A 20,049-nucleotide genomic window follows, 5' to 3' on the forward strand; every position below is an offset into this window, starting at 1 on the left:
GCAAAGCATGGCATGTATCAAAGCGATGACAAAGCCGATTCAAGCGAATAAATCAAATAAATATAAAAACATACAGCAGGGTATGTAACTTACGCACATGTGAAACTAACATTAGGCCTAAAGAGGAACGTTTAGCCTTAACTTTCGTCTCATCGTCATATCATGAAACTAAAGCTGCATTAAGCTTTGCTTTTTTTTTTGTTATTTTTATTTCTTCACTATATATGAATTTTTCTGCATCATTTTCAATGATGGAAGCAAACAATTTACTACTTACACATTTCAGCAGAGACACAGGGATCTGGACTTGCAGTCATCTTTTTGGTCACATGTCGGGTGTAAAATTCGATTTAGTTTGGTTCGGCAGACTCTCGACCGATCAAAATGAACCCGCTGTCTTTGGTTTTGTTCGCCACTATTCAGTTTCTTCATATCTCCGCCATTTAGAGAAGAACAGGAAGTGCACACCCGACCAACGTGACGCAGACTTGCACTTCCCTCAGTGAGCTCAGGTCTGTTTAGTTCGTGTCACTACTTTCACTGACTATTTGGTTTTACGTTTGAAGCAAAGCTTAATGCAGCTTTAGGTGTTGAACCTTTAGTGTTGACGACATCACTGTCACTTTTCTAACTTTCTCCTCTCTCGTCTGACCTGTACTTCCTGGGAAAGTACCTGCACTTCGCTGTGCGCACACTTACAAAAAAAAAACAAACAAAAAAACAATCAAATGAAACAGTACAGTTATGTTCTTTAGGTTGGAAACCCTGGGTGAGGCTGAGCAGGGAACAGGATGGAGGAGACAATTAAACAATTGTGCCAGAAAAAAATAGTGAGGAAACTCAATACAGCAAACAACTGCACCACGGTGGATTTATGTGATGACGGCTCTGATGTTGTTTATACTGAAGCACAAACAGTGTCTCGGTAGAAGCCGGAGACCAGAGCTAATCCCCACAGTGGAACTGCAGGGACACTGCCCCCTGTCTGTAGTTTTCCTTTTTTTATCTGTTTTATAAGTGACTTTGAGTTAATCATCTTTAAATTTAAAAAAAAAAATCTTTGGTTTGGGAAATGATTTTAAGATCATTTGGAAAGTAAACACGGCAGTAAATTTGATTTTAAAGTTTGTGAGCACCTGGTGAAATGGAAACATGATGGAATATTCTCTGTTCATTATGAAAACTCTGGGTTGAATTTTCCTCAGTAAAATAAAAAAAAAATTAAAAACAAACAGAAAAAAAAGCAAGTTGTTTTGTGTAAGAAAGTCATTTTTTATGCTTTCTGTCAAACACCGGGAACAAAAACGCAGATTTTGCCAAAGTCTCTTCAGGATCTCAGCGCAAAACAGAAATATAAAAAATATTATCTTCTGGCCTGAAGACGATTGTTATCTAACTGTCAGTAATAAAACCTTGAGAAGAAGAAGATTTTTATATTTCTGTGTATTATTGTGCATTCAAAGTTTACCTTTTCAAATAAAATATAAACATATTTTAATGTATTTTATCTACAAAATTTTGCTGAATGCCCCAATGCAGAGAATCTCTTCCATCCTTCGTTTCTTAAACACACACACACACACACACGTATAAACTCCTCCAGCTGCTGCACACATGCTGCCAGTGTCAAAAAAATGTGGAGACAAACCAAAAGCAAAGAACAGAAGGAGAGAAACAGCCTGAAGTTACAGTGAGGGACGGAGTGACGAAAGAAAAACTAAAGAGCTGCCAAAAAAATCAGAGGCACTGAATCTGTGGAACAGTCCTGCGTGGCTGTGTGTGTGTGTGTGTGTGTGTGTGTGTGAGTGACAGGGGAGGTGATTGAAGGAGTGAAGTGAAGGAGCAAACCCTGATTCTCCGTCATCCTTTTCTGCTCCCTGTAGTTAACGTCAGTCACAGCTCCACCCTGAGCTCCTCACAATACCTCTGATTCTGCCAACACTACTGTAGTATCTTTAAGTACAAGCATGTACAGGCACATACAGAGCTGCCATTAAAATACCACAGTACTGCAAATGCATATCATTTAACCAAGTGTCGGCAAAAACGACATATAAATAGACGTTCCATAAACAAAATTCTCATTCTGACAAATGTCACGAAGCTGACATCAAATAAGTGACTCTGGCCAAACCTCAAACACAGTAAAAAAAAAAGGCATAATGTAGTACACCAGAGAGTACAGAGTACCAGAGTACACAGTACAGACAGCATTAAATACACGGCTGGACTGTGTCGTTACTTAAACCTGAAGGTCCATCCAAAACACTCAGCAGAGGCCAAACCCAATTTCAAAAACCTACAGGAGTTTCTGCCAAATTCCGATGGCTAACTACACGTAACAAATGTTTTGTGTTCTTCACGGCTGCGGAGTACGGGAAAGACTAACAAAACGTAACATGAAGCTTCCAAGATCATTGAAACTTTGCAGAAAATTGTTTTGTTTCCCAAAAGCATGTATGAAATGTGCAGTGGCGTGATGAGAAGAACAGAAGTTTTTGAAGCATGGTAGCTGCAACCAATATTGTGTGTTTCTGTCAGGATCCTGGCTTTTTCTCAGGAGCCACAGCAAAAAACCAGAGCCCAGCACTGCAATACTACAACAGTGGTAGCAGTAAAGAAAAAAAATATGGTTTTAGAGCGTGGAGACACATGGTTATACCTACAACAACGACCACAAAACTACTATTAATACAGAATATTCAAAGGAATAAAACCAGAAATGTAGTATTTCATTAGAGACAGTTGCACAAAAGCAACCAAAAAAGCAAGTGCTCCTTTATTAGGAAATATATGGCATGACTTTCCTGTACTAGAAATGCAGATTGGTACTGTCTGCTACATACATATATAAACACATCTACTCTCTACAGTCGTGGTCACTAAAATCAGAACACACACCTCAGCTCTACACTGTGTATTACGGTAGCTCTGCTCCGTTCTGCTCTGGACAGGATGGTGTTAAACTTGCAGACATCAAAGCAGAATCTGCCTCGCTCTGCTGCACTCATTTACACACACGCGCACACACACACACACACGGTACAAGCGAGAGAATGAATGAAAGAGAGCAGACGAGATGCCAAAGACCTGGAGTCAGTCACAGAGAAACACTTACGGTAATAATGCAGCAAAAAATAATTACTGCAGGTTTAGAGGTGACTGGAAGGTTGCCAGTTCAAATCCCTCAGAAAGTACGCGCAAGGTGACTGTGTTGCGTCACCACGGCTTCTGTCATGACGCAACAACACATTCACCCTCGGTGGAAGTGTAAAAACCAACTAGACCAGATGAAGTTAAACCAATAATCAATAATGATTCTGTCAGGAGATTGGCCAGAAAACCACTGGGAAAATCTAAAGTTGAAATCTTCTTTTACGCACTCCTTTCTAAGAGAACGTTTAGTTTTCATTCTAATTTGGCTTAGTCATCGCATTTCAGTCTCCTCCTCATCGTTAGGACTAACCACCCGCTGCCTGGACACGGCAGGAGGATTAAAGAGAGGATGTGCATATAATGAACTCAAATGATTATTTAAATCTCCTTACAGCTCGTAAGAGTTTTAAAGTGTGTGAGGGAGTGTGTTTTTAAATTTTATTTAATCTGTTCTAATTACTCAGGTGGGAATAATTTAGTGTCTGGAATACTCTATGGAAGACGGGAACTCCCTGTCCAAACACGTCAAGTAGTGAAAGTAGGAACATGAAAAATAATAGGTTTTGATTCAACACTGAAACTGTGAATTATTTAGTTTTTTGTTCTAACTTAATTTAATCTAATTTTCTAACGATTAGAGGTAGAAGAATCGATACAAAAATATCACCCCCTCAGCTCTGTATTTCTAAACATATAGTGGAGTGGGTTCATCTATATTTGAAAAGTTCAAACCTGAGATGTTCAGCCGCAGATAAAGGTTTTTAACAGCAGACCAAACAACGGCAGCCGAAGCCTCCAGCTTCACCTGACCTTCACCAAAGAAGGTAAGAACAAAAAACAACAGCAGTAGCTGTGTGGATGTCAGATATTTCAGAGAACACCTTCACACAGAGTATCTGTCCCCTGAATTATTCATTTTCTTCCTCTTCTGCTTCTGAATTTACAACACCCTGAGTGAGACATAGGTTTTCTACTATAGAAATCATTATGATTTTTTTTTTTCCTTTTTGCTTCTGGGCAAAATGCGGGTTTTGATTTAATACTCTTTTGGCGATTACATCAGACGGTGAATTCCCATTAGCTGCTAAAAATGACTTATTGGTCTGTTCCACCGCGACCTAAATCACAGAAATGGCAGCGAGAGGGAGCGGAAAATGTCAAGTGTACTGACAAATTAAAGAAATAAAAAATAAAAAAATATATGAAGCAGAAAAATGAAAAGGAGTAGAAACTGAAACCAACATGTCAAGTCCTGCAACCACTCAGTCAACACAGTCAATGGGAATTCCCCTCAGAAACACAAAGTGCTGCTGAGAACGTTTTACAACATAAATCACTGCTTGAGGATGAAATTACACATGGTATATGAGGTACCTGCGGCCTAATGTGACTGAGTCAAAGAGTGTGTGTGATAGGACAGGTTGGAGAGTGGAAACGTTCTATAGGAGAACAGATGAAAAGTACACAGAAAAAAACAAAAAAACTCCCAGCGACGGGCTATAATTACGGCACTCACAGGAAGCAGCTGTTTGCGTTTCCTTCCGGGACGGCCCACTCTGCGCTTGCTGTGGGGGCTCGCTGGCGTCGCCTCCTCTGCGCTGTCATGGTCTGCTCCGTCTTCACTCTGAGGCCACATCGAAGACAGAGAGTGTTCAGAACCGCTGACAGAAATTGTAAATGATGGCAGCAGTGAGACCGCAGCGCAGCTACAGTCAGAGTGGTGGAGGACACTGGGAAAAACAGCAGTCAGTGATAGAAGCTCTGCAGCTGAACACTGCACTGATCTAAACTGGCAACTCCAGAGGAACACAATCACTTCATACAGGGAGGTGGTCTATAACAGTGATCCCCAAACACCGTGACTGAAAACTATTATTTATTTATGGCATATCATTTTTCTTTGCTCGTCAAAGCGTGAAAAGGCACAACAATTAAATGCTCTTCTGCTAGGTGGCAGCGTAGCCATGTGAAAACTTAAAACAAGATAATCAGAGCTGTTGAAGAAGATCTCTGTGAGTGTCTTTCTTCAATTCCTGCCAGTATATCAGCGTTGTCTTCAACTAAACAGGCTGAGATTATAGTCAATTATGAGGCCATTTAAACCAGAAGATTATTATATTTTATTACATAAACTGTACTTTTGTGAGATTTCTGTTTTAGTGGTGTGACGTAGAGTTTTTCCTGATGATATAAAATGTGCCTCGATTAAAAAAAAAACACTGGAAACACTGGTCTATAAAACCAGTAGTCACATTCAGAGTGGATTTTCTGACATCTGTACACATTTTGGGAACTGGTAATAGATGCCATCCCTGACAACCAACAGAAAAAACAACATGAATAAAATAAACAACACAGCCCAGTGGACAATGGCAGGTAAAGCATTCGTGGATACGGTTTGACAGGATACCGAAGTAGAGGTGTAAAACCTTTGGTTGATTACTATTACAAAAATCTATTCAATTTTTTTTTAATTTTTTCAATATAAAAACATAAATATATATATTGTATATTAATTGAACAGCCTTGTACTAAATACAATATAAAAAGGTTATGTATGTCTTTTTTTTTTGTTTATTAAATTAATTAAGGGATGCAAGTCCATCTAAAAATGCTGGCTACAACCCGGTTGCAAAGGACATCAGTCATCATTTATGTGGCAAGTGACTTCTTCATTATATGTAATATTTTGTCTATTTAAATATATTTAAAGCAACTGCACCTAAAAAAGTGTAAATACTCGGCTGGACGCAGAGACACAGTGGTCCTCTCCAGCAGAGGGCCACACTACTGAACAACAGTGACATGTGGTGTATAAATAACTCCCTGCACCTGCATAATAATTTGACACGGTGCATGCTGGGTAAAAAATCAATTACGAAATTCACATTGGAGAGCCGTCTAACCAGAGAGACCACATTAGGAGATCGTATTACATTAGAGGTAAAAATAACATTTTGGTAAAATGTGGAGGTTCATGTCCTCGGCCTGTTTACTTCTACAATTACTCTGCCGGTATGAGGGTGCGCGGTGGGTTCACATGGCCCACGTGGACACGCAGTGTGGGCATTTGTTTACTCACTGTGCACGTGTACAGTACACAGGGTAGGCCTCTGATGTGTAGGTTCTATCTGAACCTGAAGTGGATCAAATCTCATTTAAATGGAGTTGACTATATTGATTTTCATATTTTGTTGATTGGGACTAAGTTACAATTTAGTCAAAATGATAAAAACTGACTCACAAATTTGAACAGGCACCCACAGTTTGCCAAGAGTTAAATCCATTTTTTATAGACAGTCCAAGTCGATCGTGGTGTGTGTGAGAAAGATGAATTTTTTTGAGTTCTTTTCCATTTGGTGTAGTAGTTCTACGGTGTAAAAAGTAGCAGCTCCGTGTGCAGACTTCTACACTTCCACCACGGCTTCAACCACTCACAGATTCACTAGACTCTCACTTTTTCTGACTTGTGATAATTCACTGTCTCAGTCAGCATTTGCATGCGGGACACGTCTGGTGGTAAAGTGGGGGGAAAAGTAAAAAAAAAACAGTACTAGTTTGTTTGCGAGTTCAGTGAAAATGTGTCGACTAAAATGAAGATTTTTGGTCAAGGACAAACTGTATATCCAGCCCAAAAAAAATTCACTGAAACTACGCAAACAAAACAGAATCACACGGTTCCTTCCATTTTTCTTTTTTGTTTTTTCGTTTCGGTGCATCCCTGGTCGTGAACATTTAAAAAGATGACAAGTATTTTTCATGTAAGTCTAAAACAGACTTGGACCACGATCTCCGAAGCAGCAGACCACTCCTCCTCCTCCTCCTCCTCTTCCTCCCTCTGACTCACAGGGCTCAATGATGTGCTGCTTTAATTACATAATGATAAATAATTCATAGGAAAAACAAAACGTGCCCCATAATACAGTAGCACCACAAAGACTGTGGTTCATGGGGACTCCAAAGTATACAGTACTGACTGAAGTACTGTCTCCTCACTAACAGTAAAGTGAGCCGTAAAAACCAACAAACTCCAACGCTTGTCTACAACGGAGCACTTTATGTTTTTTTATGACATCACTGTGTAAAAATTCAAAGTGCAGACTCTGGGAGCTTCCATTAAACCTAAAGGAAAGTCGTGGAGTTCAAATATCATGCTTGTTAATTTTAAGTCTTTTGGCCCCGAGTCAGGAATTTGCCAGCTGCAGTGCTTTTCACTACGGCCCGCGTTTTGTTTTTTTATTATTATTCCTGTTTGAGCAGCTTTAATGTGGATCAGTCACTCACTGCCCTAGGCTGGAATTAAATCACCAGGACAAGGACGAAATGTTAAAAGTCTTGAACAACAGAGCAGACGTTTAATGTTTAAAAAAAAAAAAATGAAGGGATATGATGTGAACTTAAGTAAAAAAGAAAGTTATTATGAAGTCAATAAACCTTATCACAAGGGTCAAACCTCTGGAGGTTAAAAGGAAGCCGAAATATATATATGTATATATAAACATATATACATATATATATGAAATATATATGAAATATATATATATATATTTTTTTTTTTTTACTTGTGTTGTCCCACTAAAATAAATACATTTTACCATTTTTGGTGCTAAAGTTCAACAACCACAGACAGCACCAGCACCAATAAAATATATTATTGTTATTTTCATCATTTTTTGATCAAAATGAGCAGACAGAGGCCAACGTTCTGATAGACTTGTTTATAACGCAGAATATTTTGGAATGTTTTTGTTCCAAAATGTGTATAAGCACCTAGATCTGTGTATTGTTAACGCTGAAAGCTAAATTTCTGAATATATTTCATCAAAATATATTTAAAATACCAGTAAGTAAGGGATGAATCACCTCGTGTTCTTCAGACTTTTATTATGCGTAGCTGCGTAACAGCTGTTGAATATCAAATGTATTATTATGACACTAATGATGGTGATACATGTCCGTGGGCTTGACCCACTCTCCTGCTGTCGACTCATCTGCTTTTCAATGCTGCTGCTCTCAGCCTTGTTTTTTTTGTCTTTTTTTTTTTTTCTTTCATCAATGTTGCTGAGTGGTCGCTAAGGTGAGGAAACTGCTTAGCAACTGTCTCCGACGGGTTGCTGCTGACTAAACACTGTGATGTCACTTCCCTGACGATCAGCATAGCAACCAGCCGGAGCAGGTAATGGCCCCCGCCGTCCGCGGTGTGTTGACCATATGCTGATGTTTTAGGCATGAAGTCATGACATAGTTGTGTGACTACAGTAAAAACACAGTCCAAACTAACAGTAAAGTGAGCCGTAAAAACCAACAAACTCCAACGCTTGTCTACAACGGAGCACTTTATGTTTTTTTATGACATCACTGTGTAAAAATTCAAAGTGCAGACTCTGGGAGCTTCCATTAAACCTAAAGGAAAGTCGTGGAGTTCAAATATCATGCTTGTTAATTTTAAGTCTTTTGGCCCCGAGTCAGGAATTTGCCAGCTGCAGTGCTTTTCACTACGGCCCGCGTTTTGTTTTTTTATTATTATTCCTGTTTGAGCAGCTTTAATGTGGATCAGTCACTCACTGCCCTAGGCTGGAATTAAATCACCAGGACAAGGACGAAATGTTAAAAGTCTTGAACAACAGAGCAGACGTTTAATGTTTAAAAAAAAAAAAATGAAGGGATATGATGTGAACTTAAGTAAAAAAGAAAGTTATTATGAAGTCAATAAACCTTATCACAAGGGTCAAACCTCTGGAGGTTAGAAGGAAGCCGAAATATATATATATGTATATATAAATATATATACATATATATATGAAATATATATGAAATATATATATATATATGTATATATATATATATTTTTTTTTTTTTACTTGTGTTGTCCCACTAAAATAAATACATTTTACAATTTTTGGTGCCAAAGTTCAACAACCACAGACAGCACCACCACCAATAAAATATATTATTGTTACTTTCATCATTTTTCGATAAAAATGAGCAGACAGCGGCCAACGTTCTGATAGACTTGTTTATAACGCAGAATATTTTGGAATGTTTTTGTTCCAAAATGTGTATAAGCATCTAGATCTGTGTATTGATAACGCTTAATGCTAAATTTCTGAATATATTTCATCAAAATATATTTAAAATACCAGTAAGTGAGAGATGAATCACCTCATGTTCTTCAGACTTTTATTATGCGTAGCTGCGTAACAGCTGTTGAATATCAAATGTATTATTATGACACTAATGATGGTGATACATGTCCGTGGGCTTGACCCACTCTCCTGCTGTCGACTCATCTGCTTTTCAATGCTGCTGCTCTCAGCCTTGTTTTTTTTGTCTTTTTTTTTTTTTCTTTCATCAATGTTGCTGAGTGGTCGCTAAGGTGAGGAAACTGCTTAGCAACTGTCTCCGACGGGTTGCTGCTGACTAAACACTGTGATGTCACTTCCCTGACGATCAGCATAGCAACCAGCCGGAGCAGGTAATGGCCCCCGCCGTCCGCGGTGTGTTGACCATATGCTGATGTTTTAGGCATGAAGTCATGACATAGTTGTGTGACTACAGTAAAAACAAAGTCCAACACAAACCAGGAAGCAGAAGAAAAAAATAAACCACTGGACGGAGTCCTTTCAAGAAGGACGGAAACACTCGCACACAAACACACAGCAGTCCGTCCATTTACTTTGGGTCTATTTCTATCCTCCAGCAGGTTATTTTGGGCTGCTCTAGTTGCTTAGTAACCAGACTGAGAAGCAGGCGGACAGAGGAGGATCCCGTCAGCAGCAGACAGTCTGTCCTGCTTTATTTCCTGCCCTCTTCTCTCTACATCTCTATCTCGTCTCCTTCCCTTTTCTGTACGCTGTCACACAGCCCGACTGACGGCTTCTGCCCTCGTCTTTTTAACCCTCAGATTAAACCACATTTCTGAGGTCTACCTGGGAAGACCCGGGGTCAGGTTTTTTTTTGGATCAGGATCCCTGTAAGACATCGTCCAATTGGATGAATTAATTTCCCAAGATGGTTAATCATAGAGTGCACGTTTGAAGATGAAGGAATCAGTCCAGTGTGCAGAGATACAGCTGACATACGATAAGAGCTTAATGTCGTGTTGAAATTCATGTTTTTGTTTTGAATTTACATTAAATCTATAGCTATCCTTTGAATATATATATATATATATATATATCAATCTTCGTTGTACGCCCATGTTACAATGACAATACAGACTATTCTATTCTATTCATATATACTGTATATATATAATTCTATATAAATAATTATAAATAATAAAAAATAAATACATTTTACAAATTTATGTTTTAATTATATTTTCCTATTATAAAACTGGAATTTTTATATTCTAAAAAATATAAACGTGGCGACATTCAACTGGAACAATCCAATCAATTCATCCAAACAGATACATTTGTATATTTGGCAAAAGGAAAATCCACTCCAAACACATCAAAATGTCTTCAACCCAAATACAGTACACCTGAACGGAGAACGCATGCAGCAGCACCACAAGTCGATGTGTTTAATCCAATGAAAAGTCAGAGAAGATAATTATTGCCTCAGAGTTGTTTGCCTCGACTGTGAGTGACGACTGTGTCTATAATTTAACGTCCTGTTTATTTTATTTTATATTTTTTTGTAAAAACACTATTTTTCCAGCAAAGAAAAACAAACGGTGATCAACTTCAACTTTTCACTTCATTGTTGTTTTGTTAAACTCTCTCTTCAACAGTAGCTCCTGTTGTCATTACCAATGGATCTGATCTGGAGTCAGTCAAACCTCTCACACCTCTGTCCCTTCACAGTGACTTGTCTGACCTCTGACCTCCTCTGACTGACTCTGACTCAGTTTTTTTTTTTTTTTTAGGGTTTGTCAACTCTTGTCAAGTCTCTGTCTGCTCTTCCAGGAAACACTGAAAGGGTTAAATCTCAGAAAAAAAAAAAGAAAAGTGCAGCAGAAATCTGCCTGTGTGCAAACTTTGTTCTCATTGGCCGGTTGCCTCCGTGTGAATGTGCAAGTAAGACGGCTCTTTATTTAGCAGCAGTAAACCAGAGAACCTTAAACCTCTCACTGATTTACTGGCTGGGCTTAAGTGAAGGGAAACACTTGTACAACTCTGTGTGTGTGTGTGAGTGTGTGTGATTGTTACAGATATAATTATACTCACGGGGGGGCGGGGAGGGGGGGGGGGGGGTTCTATTGTTGTGGGGATACTTTGTCCTTGAGCTGACACCCAAACAGTTAAGAGTATTTTGAGCTTTAAGTTGTTTTGGTCAAATTAGGAACTGAATGAGGGAAAAACTTGACACTGAGATTTTCAGTCGTCGTCATTGGTTCAAAGTCCTCGTTATAATGGATGAAAACCGCATTTTTGTCTCTCTGTTTTGGCCTGAGGTTGAGATGAGAAACAAAACCTTAAAACTCTATATTTTTATTTGGAGAATTCTGGTTACTGAAGAGAAACGCTTTAACTATTTCTGATCTAATGAATGAAAAATGCTAAGTAATATTATTAACTAAATTCTATTTAATTAAAAACAAACTTCACTACATAAGAGCCAGCTGTGGTCTATACTGTTTGTGTTCACTGTGTTCTTTTGATGGTATGGAATGTAGGCAGACGTGCTGCTAATGTAAATAAATAACACGCACACACACGCGCACACACACACATACAGCGCCAGGCGTTATATTTTCACTGGCTACAAATGGGCGTGGACATTTCAGCGGTGGGTGTAGTAGTGGTGAAGTTGGCCGTAGTCAGTGTGGTGCTGGTTGTAATAATATCTGCGGCTGCAGGAATAACAGTTGTCAGATTTCATGAGGTGTAAGAATAGAAGCAGAAATAATGACAGTGGTACAGTACAGTAGTAGTGGTCGTAGTAGTAGTTGTAGTTGTAGTTGTAGTAGTGGTGGTGGTTGTGGTGCATGTTGAGTTGTGCAACGGTGCAGAATATTTTTGGGGTGTTTTGACACAGAACGTACGTAGAACAAAATAGATTTAAAAACTGAACAGTTTGAAAAAGAGATTTTCACAAAGTCGTCAACCAGGGATGTTTTTGCCCTCCGTTATTGTTTTTAACTTATATTTTCCTCTCAGTGGGATTGATTTTTTTTTTAAATTATCGTACAGTTAAGTTAGCAATTTGACCTTTTATTAAGCTAAGAATTAGTTAATTTCTTTTAAAAAATTATAGTCGACTTTTCAAGCTTTTAGTACAGCACAGGCAGGTTAAATTAAAACTACGATCTTAGACAGATTTTTTTGGAGTAACTGGTGTAACATGGCTAATGTCTATTTTTTTTTATTACTATTTCTGGTCTCTTTGGTCAGACAACTTTCACAGCCCCCCCTTGTGTTTCTGGGACTTCACTTTCACACCCTTTAATATACACTATGGGTATCTTTGGATTAAAGGTGCAACTACAGTTTTATTTTCATCTTGTTTTAAATTATCGAATCATATAATAATACATCATCCTTCAAAGAATGTCGGAGCAGCGTCCATGTAAATTTGTTTTCTTACCACATCGTTGGTAGCGTCGTTCTCCGGTGTCTGCGGCGGCTCGGTGGCGGCTGGACTGTTGGACGGCATGGTGCGGAGCGGGTCGACGAAACCAACGTTTGGTTAAAAGTAAAAAAGTCCAACGCAATAAATCAAAACATGGGAGAGGCCCTCAGGAGCAGCAGGTGCAGCTGCATTCAGTCTGTCGGACGGTCGGACAATCAGTCGCTCAATCCTGTCCTCCCCTCACTCTGTGGAGTGGAAGATACACAAAAAAGTAGGACAGAAGTTAGTACACAGGCGACTACTTGTCTAGTCCCTAATTTGTGTATTTTGGACATTTACATCTTTGAAATGACAAAGCTGTCTGTGTAAACGTACTTCACGCTGAAAGGTCGTTGTCATAGAGACTTATAGATGACCTTTACGTCTGAAACCACGTTATAAATTCACCTGACGGCGGCCAGGACCGACTGTCATAGAGACTTATAGATGACCTTTAGGTCTGAAACAACAGGTGGATTGATAGATAAGAAAATCCCTGATAACAGGAGAATTATTTTTGACTTTTTGACTCCATGTTTGTTTTTTATGTTTATGAACATCTTGTGAACATTTTCGTTTCCTTCGATAGAGATTGAAAATAACCAGGGCTGTCAAAACAAAACAAAACATTTTAATTTGGCCGTCAAATTAATCTTGAGAAGAGTAATCAACAAAACAAAACATTTTAATTTGGCCGTGAAATTAATCTTACATTCTAAAATAAATAATGTTGATTACTCGAGAAAAACATGGAAAAGTAAAACCCAGTGTCATTTGTGACAGGTGTGACAGGACACCAGGTGAGAAGGTGGCCTGGATCCTGACATTTGATAACAACATTTGATAGAAACCAAATGAACCTGAGACGTATTTTACACAGAGATAAGCCTGCGGAACAGGTGTGTGTGTGTGCGTGTGTGTGTGTATGAACTGTGGTTGATGGATGAGATCTCTGCACATACACAGAGCAGAGAGAATATCATATCTCTGAACAGTAATGGACCCAAACACACACACATACACACACACACACACCTGCAGGTGTCCTCAAAGGAATCTGCAGGAGTCAGGGTGGCTTTCATCAGGGCCGTCACGCTCAGACTGATGAAAGCCGCCCGCCGCCCATTTCATTAGACACAACAATCGCAGTGAGGCTGCAGGTGAAAGTTGGACACCACCACGGATTCTTGTATGTTTAAACATACATAATATTTACAGCCATATATGCAAAAGATATATCGTTCATAATAAAAGTTTGATTCATTTGGGAGATTATTCAGATTAAAATTTTTAGGAAGAATGACGTGCACGGTGTGGTAAACATTTTCATTTCACCAAAGCACTTTAAACTGAAAATCCAACACATTTCTGTGGGGGCTTCAACCTCAGGTCGGAGGCCCAGCTTATGTCAGAGCAGCCCGGCAGTCAGTTAGTCTACGACTGACAAGCTGACTGACACAAATGTCTTGATTGATCGTGAAAAACCCACAGCTATCCTGGGATTAATCAGATTAAAGATTTAATCAGTTTACAGCCCAAAACCTAAATGAGAACAAAGATTTAAAAAAATAAATACTAGGCTACAGCGTCGATAATGAACTATTTCCTTCACATCTGTTCCCTCCAATTACTTTTTGGGAGAAATTTGAAAAACATGAAAAGTTGTTTACTAGGAAATAAAAAACCTCAGCAGAACGTTCCGGTGCCTGGCTGTTAGCTACATATCTGCTCACATGCCGAAGCCGACTAATCACACTGGGATAGCCTGAGGTTGATGGAGTCTAACAGCATGATGTCTCACTTCCTGGTCAAATCCAATAAGACCAGCTCTGCAATATGTCTGAGTTTTCACACAGAGGAAGACAATGGACACGGAAAAATGACTCAGCAGAATTTAGGTTAGGAAGCATGAAGGAAGTAAGGAGCAGAGGGAGAAAGGAAGGAGCATAGCTGTTTCTCTAATGCCAGATAAGTCAGTGGGGGAAATGGATGAAAATATTTGAGCCACTTGTTGAGCAAATATATGATGTAGTGCAAATGACATTTCAAATGTCAATGTCAAACATAACATGATTCCAGCGTTGTTTTTTGTACGTGCAACAAAAACCAATTGTTAACTCCAGTCCAGTATCTGCTAATGAACCGTCCTTCAGCAGCTGAGTGTCTCTGAGTGTCCCAGCAGAGACTTCAACAGCCTGGGGAGACATCCAGTGTCTACAGGGCCGGGGCCGAAAGAGTCACGGTTTCAACACTAGTTTTCTCCCACTTTCTTTGCATTGTGAAAGTCTCCTGTTACCTCTTTGTAATTACCAAAAAGAACACACTGCGGGCCACAACCGACAGCTTCATTACATCCGACCGGTGAAGCTAACGCTACAGGTTTTTGCTTTGTATCCATTAGCGTTAAGGTCTCCAGGACTCTTATATATCCTCTGCGCAGGTCATTATGGTTTTGCGTTACATTATCCTTCTCAGAGCATGCTCATCGCGGCCTAAAAAAAAGTGACAACCAATCAAATTACAACAAAGTACTTGATGCCTAGCGATGAATAGTTCAATACAGCTTCTCACAGCTTCACAGAAATGGCCTTTATGTGGCGTCTCCTGTGTATCACGTTGCAGCAGTTCAGGGCTAATATACGTGGATACAATATGTGTACAGTACGTTATATGAATCCCATTGAAGCAGTGAGGGGATTTAGGGCTGGGGGATTAATGTCACAAGTGTGTTCAATGTGACTGTTACAAAGGGTGAAAACAAATTTCTGCCCTGGGAAGATAAAGAATATCTATTTGTCCGTCTGTCGTTGACCCTTTAGAAACATCTGCGTATCTGCACTACAGTAAGATTTTAAACTTCTACTAAACTCTTGCTCACAACAAAAACTGATGATCTATTTGCAACCTGCTAGTAGCCACGACAGCAACTTACCACTGTGTAAATAATCTAGTAGAGTATTGATGTCTTTGGTAAAGAGTGATGTCACACTCCTCTATATAAATAAGACTGACCTTCGGCCAATAAATATACTATTTTTTTTTTACTGTACACCACCTAGCAGTTTAGAGAACACTGCAATTTGCTATTAATTTTTTTTTTTTTTTTGTCATATACTGATCATAGCCTGATCATAGGCAGGGGAACGGCTCAAACAGAAAGATCTCAAGAGCCTGAAAGGAACTTGGATCCGAGCACTGATGTGAATCAAAGCACATTACCACTGTAGCCCATGAGTCTGGCTCTGCTGCAATCCACTGTGCCGTATATGTCACTCGTCATGCCGTGTCCTTACATCACCTGCTGTTTAAAAAAAAAAAAAACATTGGCCTGCAGTCAAGGTGACCAGCAGAAAGAGCAGGGTGGAAAAACTCAGCAGAAACGGGTGTGCAGTGTCCAACCCCAACAATCTCTGGGGGCTCCTCACAGGAGCTGCAGGCAGAAGGCCAACCAACAAGCAACTCCTCCGAGCTGTGCATATGTAGGTCACTCACAGAAGGATACAAGTGCACTGACAAACCCCTATAGCAGATATATAGTGTGTGATTTAAATTGTTCCAGTCGTCTGTGCCAGTTTCAATTAGAACACAGCCAAAGGCCCAGGCTGGAGCCTGTTCTGCTGGGAGGAGAAGCAGTTGCGCAGAAAAAAAGCTTGAAAAGTGTGTCAAGGTGGCAAGAGTCAGACAGCGAGCAGACAGGGAAGTAGGTGAGTGGACTTCACATTAAAACTGCAACCAAGCCCAAGTGCATCATCCAATTCAATTTAAATCATCCTTCATGTGTTTCCTCTTCTTATTTTTCTATGTTCCATCACGTGATTGACACTGGGGGGGATAAACATGACCTGTTTTGACCTGGCATTTTTGAAAATAATTTTTATAATAAAAACTTTTTACGTTAATTTTCATGCACACTTTTGTTTTTTACTTATTTTGAATTATTGGTTTCTATAATTAAATACACTTGTCTCCATTCAAGAAGAATAAATATTTATTTACTCATATAAACTATATATAATTTATATGTTGAGGCAACTTAATTAAATGTAACTGCATGCCACAACATTGCGAGTGTGATCTACTGGTAGATTGCGATCAACGTGTTGGGAATCCCTGTCTTAGAGCATTACATTTCTGTGAGGATTTTTTTTCTTTTAAACATTTAGTATTATTAACTAACAGGAAATATATTTAAAAAAAAAGACTATTATAGCAAAACCTGAAGGCCCATAATGAACATCAGTGTGGAAGTAAAGCAAACATTCATCATTAATTTAACTTAAAAAAAATGAAAAATAACAGCAGGTTAGAGCAAAAACAGTTTGTTAAGTATAATACCGTAATGAACTTAATTAAAACAATTTGGTAATACTTGATATTTTCTTTAGTATTTAACTGTGACTTTACCGTGACCAGCTTTCCAAAGGCTAAAACTACTAGCTTAAAATTGTTGTTCATGTCTTTGTGCACCTCTGGACCAAAAGGGAAGAAAGATAAACTAAAAAAATAAACACAGCCTGACCCAAGACAAATATAGACTCCAATTACAATTACAACTGACCAAGTGTTTTACTAACATGTCAACCCGTCAATTTATCAAACTACAGTCATGGAGAGCCAGGCTGTGGATTCCGAAATATAATTCAGATCAAGAGACAAACTGTAGATATCACATAACCTCTCCAACCGAGGCACTGCTTAGAATTTTCTACTGAAACATTTTCTGACAATTGTTAAAAAATAATAATAATAATCCGAGTACCAGTTTCCTTTTACCAGACAAGGGAGTTTTCTTTCTTCCCGCCCTGAAGTCCTCTCTGAAGATTAGCGAAGCTAAACTTATCCTGCTAACAATGTTAGCATTAACAAAGTAACGTTTCAAAACAAAGGAAATAACCATAATAGCTAATAATGCTGAAATGGAGTTTCACAATAAAGAAAGTGCTCCAACATACGGTACTTGTAATTAAAAAAAACTTTCCTCTATTTATCACATGGGGAGTTTAAATTATGCCTTTATTCCTGAAGGGTAAACCGGAAGTGTCGCAGTTGCTACCGCTAACTCGACGGTGAACAGCTCTATATATGACAGCATGGGGAGCGACCTCACGCGGCCTTTTACCGGATAGGCTCGTCCTCTCTGCCTCTTTCTCTCTTTAAAAACACAGCTTTTAAATCAGAGCGGGCGTGCGCGGGCGTGTGAGGCACACGTGTGCGCGCGTGTGTACAGACGATAAGCTTTCAGAGGGTCAGGTAAAATAAAAAACACATTACACACGGGGGCGCGTTTCGGAGCGAATGCACCCGTTCACCCCATCAGGCGCGCTCCCGCTCTTGCACTCACTATGCGTGCACGGACGCACCGGTTCCGCGCTGATGTGTCTGCATCTGGAGTCATCGGCGCGTGTGTGCGTGTGTGTGTGTGTGTGTGTGTGCTCCGGTTTAACGGAGTTCAGAACACACACCGTCTGCCCCGGTTGTCTCGGTTTTTCTCTCTTCCTTCACGTCACAGAAGTTCGCCGTCTCTCTCTCACTCTCCCTCTCTCTCCTCGCACGGTGAAGTTCACGCGCACTCATCATCTGCTAAAAACCGAACCAGCGTTTTGTTTTTATCAGGGTCGCGAGCGTGCGATGACTTCGGGAGGAAAACTTAACGTGCGCGTGTGTGCGTTCCCGAGTCGAAACGGAATGTTTATATTTACCGTGTCGTGCGTCCCTCAGACACCCGGACCCTGACGGTCGTCGCTCTCTCACTCTCTCTCTCACTCTCTCTCTCCTCTCTTCTCGGTCACTCCGGAGCTCTCTCACTCTCACACACACACTCTCTCTCTCTCTCTCTCCTTTCTGGATCTACCGGTTCTCTCTCTCTCTCGCTCGCTTGCTCGCTTTCTCTGACTTGCGCTGCTCTCTCTCTCTCTCTCTCTCTCTATCTCTCCTCCACTCCCCCCCTCTCTCCGGTCTGCAGAGGCTCTGCCGCACCGTTTCCGCGCGGTCCTAAAGTCTACACACGCAACCTTTCAATTTGGCGTGCACACGTCTGCACGTACACGCGCGCGCAAACGCACTGAAACTCAGGTGTGGTGGAGTTGGGTCAGAAAGGTCACAGGGCATCGGGTCAAAGTCACTGAGAAAAAGTGTGGAGTGGGAACAACTACAGAGCAGGTCAATGAACACGGTCAATTATAATAAATATAAAACAATGACCCACATCAATAACGACCCCCTTTTTTCCCTAAAGTAGCACAAAAATTAAAAAAATATTAAAACTTAAACACCTTTCAAAAACCCCCCTCCATAAACCCCTGCCTTAAGATTAAAAAATAATAATAAAACATTCGGCCCCAACAACAGCAAGACACATTTTTAGTGGGAACGCCCCTTTAGGCCAACATGACTTTTCCAGGGTCAGACGCTGGACGTGTCTTTGTTGTCTTCACCTCTGTCTTCTGTTTGACTCCGTTTACTTTCCACTTCTTTCTCATGTTTGTCAGCAGGTGACGCTGATGGCTGCAGGAACAGGTCCAAACCTGATCTCCTCGTTCTATTCTAAGATAGTGAAGAAGAAAAAAAAAAAAGCTGTAAAAATAGTCGAGTGATGAGAGACGGGATTAGAACCAACCACCGGTTGCTGCACTGAACCTGACAGTTTAATAACGTGCTTTGATGCCTGGCTGCAAACTGGTGGCCTGGTTACGGTTAGATCTACGGTTAATAAGAACCGATTTACCACTGACTAAACTATGAATAAAAATAAAACGTTTTGGTCCCTGTGTAGTAGTAAGTCATGTATCATATTAGAACCGATTTACCACTGACTAAACTATGATTTCTACAAACGACCTTGAGTTATATATATATATATATCAGATAGACAAGTTCATTCACACATGAAATTAATTTCAGACAAAATAAATCATTAGTCATTTTAAAAGGTGATGATGAGCCTTTATAGATTTGCTTTTATGATAATAAATCTCAGTTGAACTTCAGACAAACAAAAAAAAAATCCACCTTTGAAGCCTAAGATATAAAAACAGCACCATTTCAATTAAGATTAAACATCAGAGCAGCAAACACTGAGGAAACCAAGGACCAAAGAACATCTTTAAAGTTCGATGAATTACTTGAATGTATCAGATCAAATACTTCTTTGTACTTCTTCCTTCTGCCTGGAGCTGAGGTTAAACTCAGTTTGACCCCCGTGAAGGTGAAGTAAAAACACAATGATCTTTACTGCACAGGGCCGCGACTATACACCCAGTGTGAGTGGCAGCATCAGAGGAGGGGGGGGGGGCGACAGTGGGCTGGTATTTTTAGAAGTCAGTGGGGGCAAAA

General features: G+C 39.8%; 2 protein-coding genes across 16 annotated transcripts in view; both read right to left on the bottom strand.

Moving 5' to 3' along the window:
• LOC103381119 (DNA (cytosine-5)-methyltransferase 3A-like) overlaps positions 1-19,400 on the bottom strand; it is a 41,627-nt gene extending 22,227 nt beyond the window's left edge. For 2 of the 15 annotated variants that reach the window (XM_017033734.2, XM_017033735.2), the window contains exons 1-3: positions 18,417-19,099; positions 12,694-12,923; positions 4,673-4,780 (exon numbers count right to left, since the gene is read on the bottom strand). In XM_017033734.2, coding sequence (XP_016889223.1) covers positions 4,673-4,780; positions 12,694-12,762 — 177 coding nt within the window. In that variant the 5' untranslated portion in view covers positions 12,763-12,923; positions 18,417-19,099. The other 13 variants (XM_025056959.1, XM_017033741.2, XM_017033740.2 and 10 more) reach the window with 13 other exon arrangements.
• LOC103381118 (dystrobrevin beta-like) overlaps positions 13,738-20,049 on the bottom strand; it is a 33,614-nt gene continuing 27,302 nt past the window's right edge. The window contains exon 23 of the transcript XR_003050146.1: positions 13,738-13,752. The gene's annotated coding sequence lies outside the window, so the exon portion shown is untranslated. The remainder of the gene's footprint in view (positions 13,753-20,049) is intronic.

The sequence above is a fragment of the Cynoglossus semilaevis genome, chromosome 7 (assembly GCF_000523025.1).
Source record: "Cynoglossus semilaevis isolate Cse_v1.0 chromosome 7, Cse_v1.0, whole genome shotgun sequence".
Classification (NCBI taxonomy): domain Eukaryota; kingdom Metazoa; phylum Chordata; class Actinopteri; order Pleuronectiformes; family Cynoglossidae; genus Cynoglossus; species Cynoglossus semilaevis.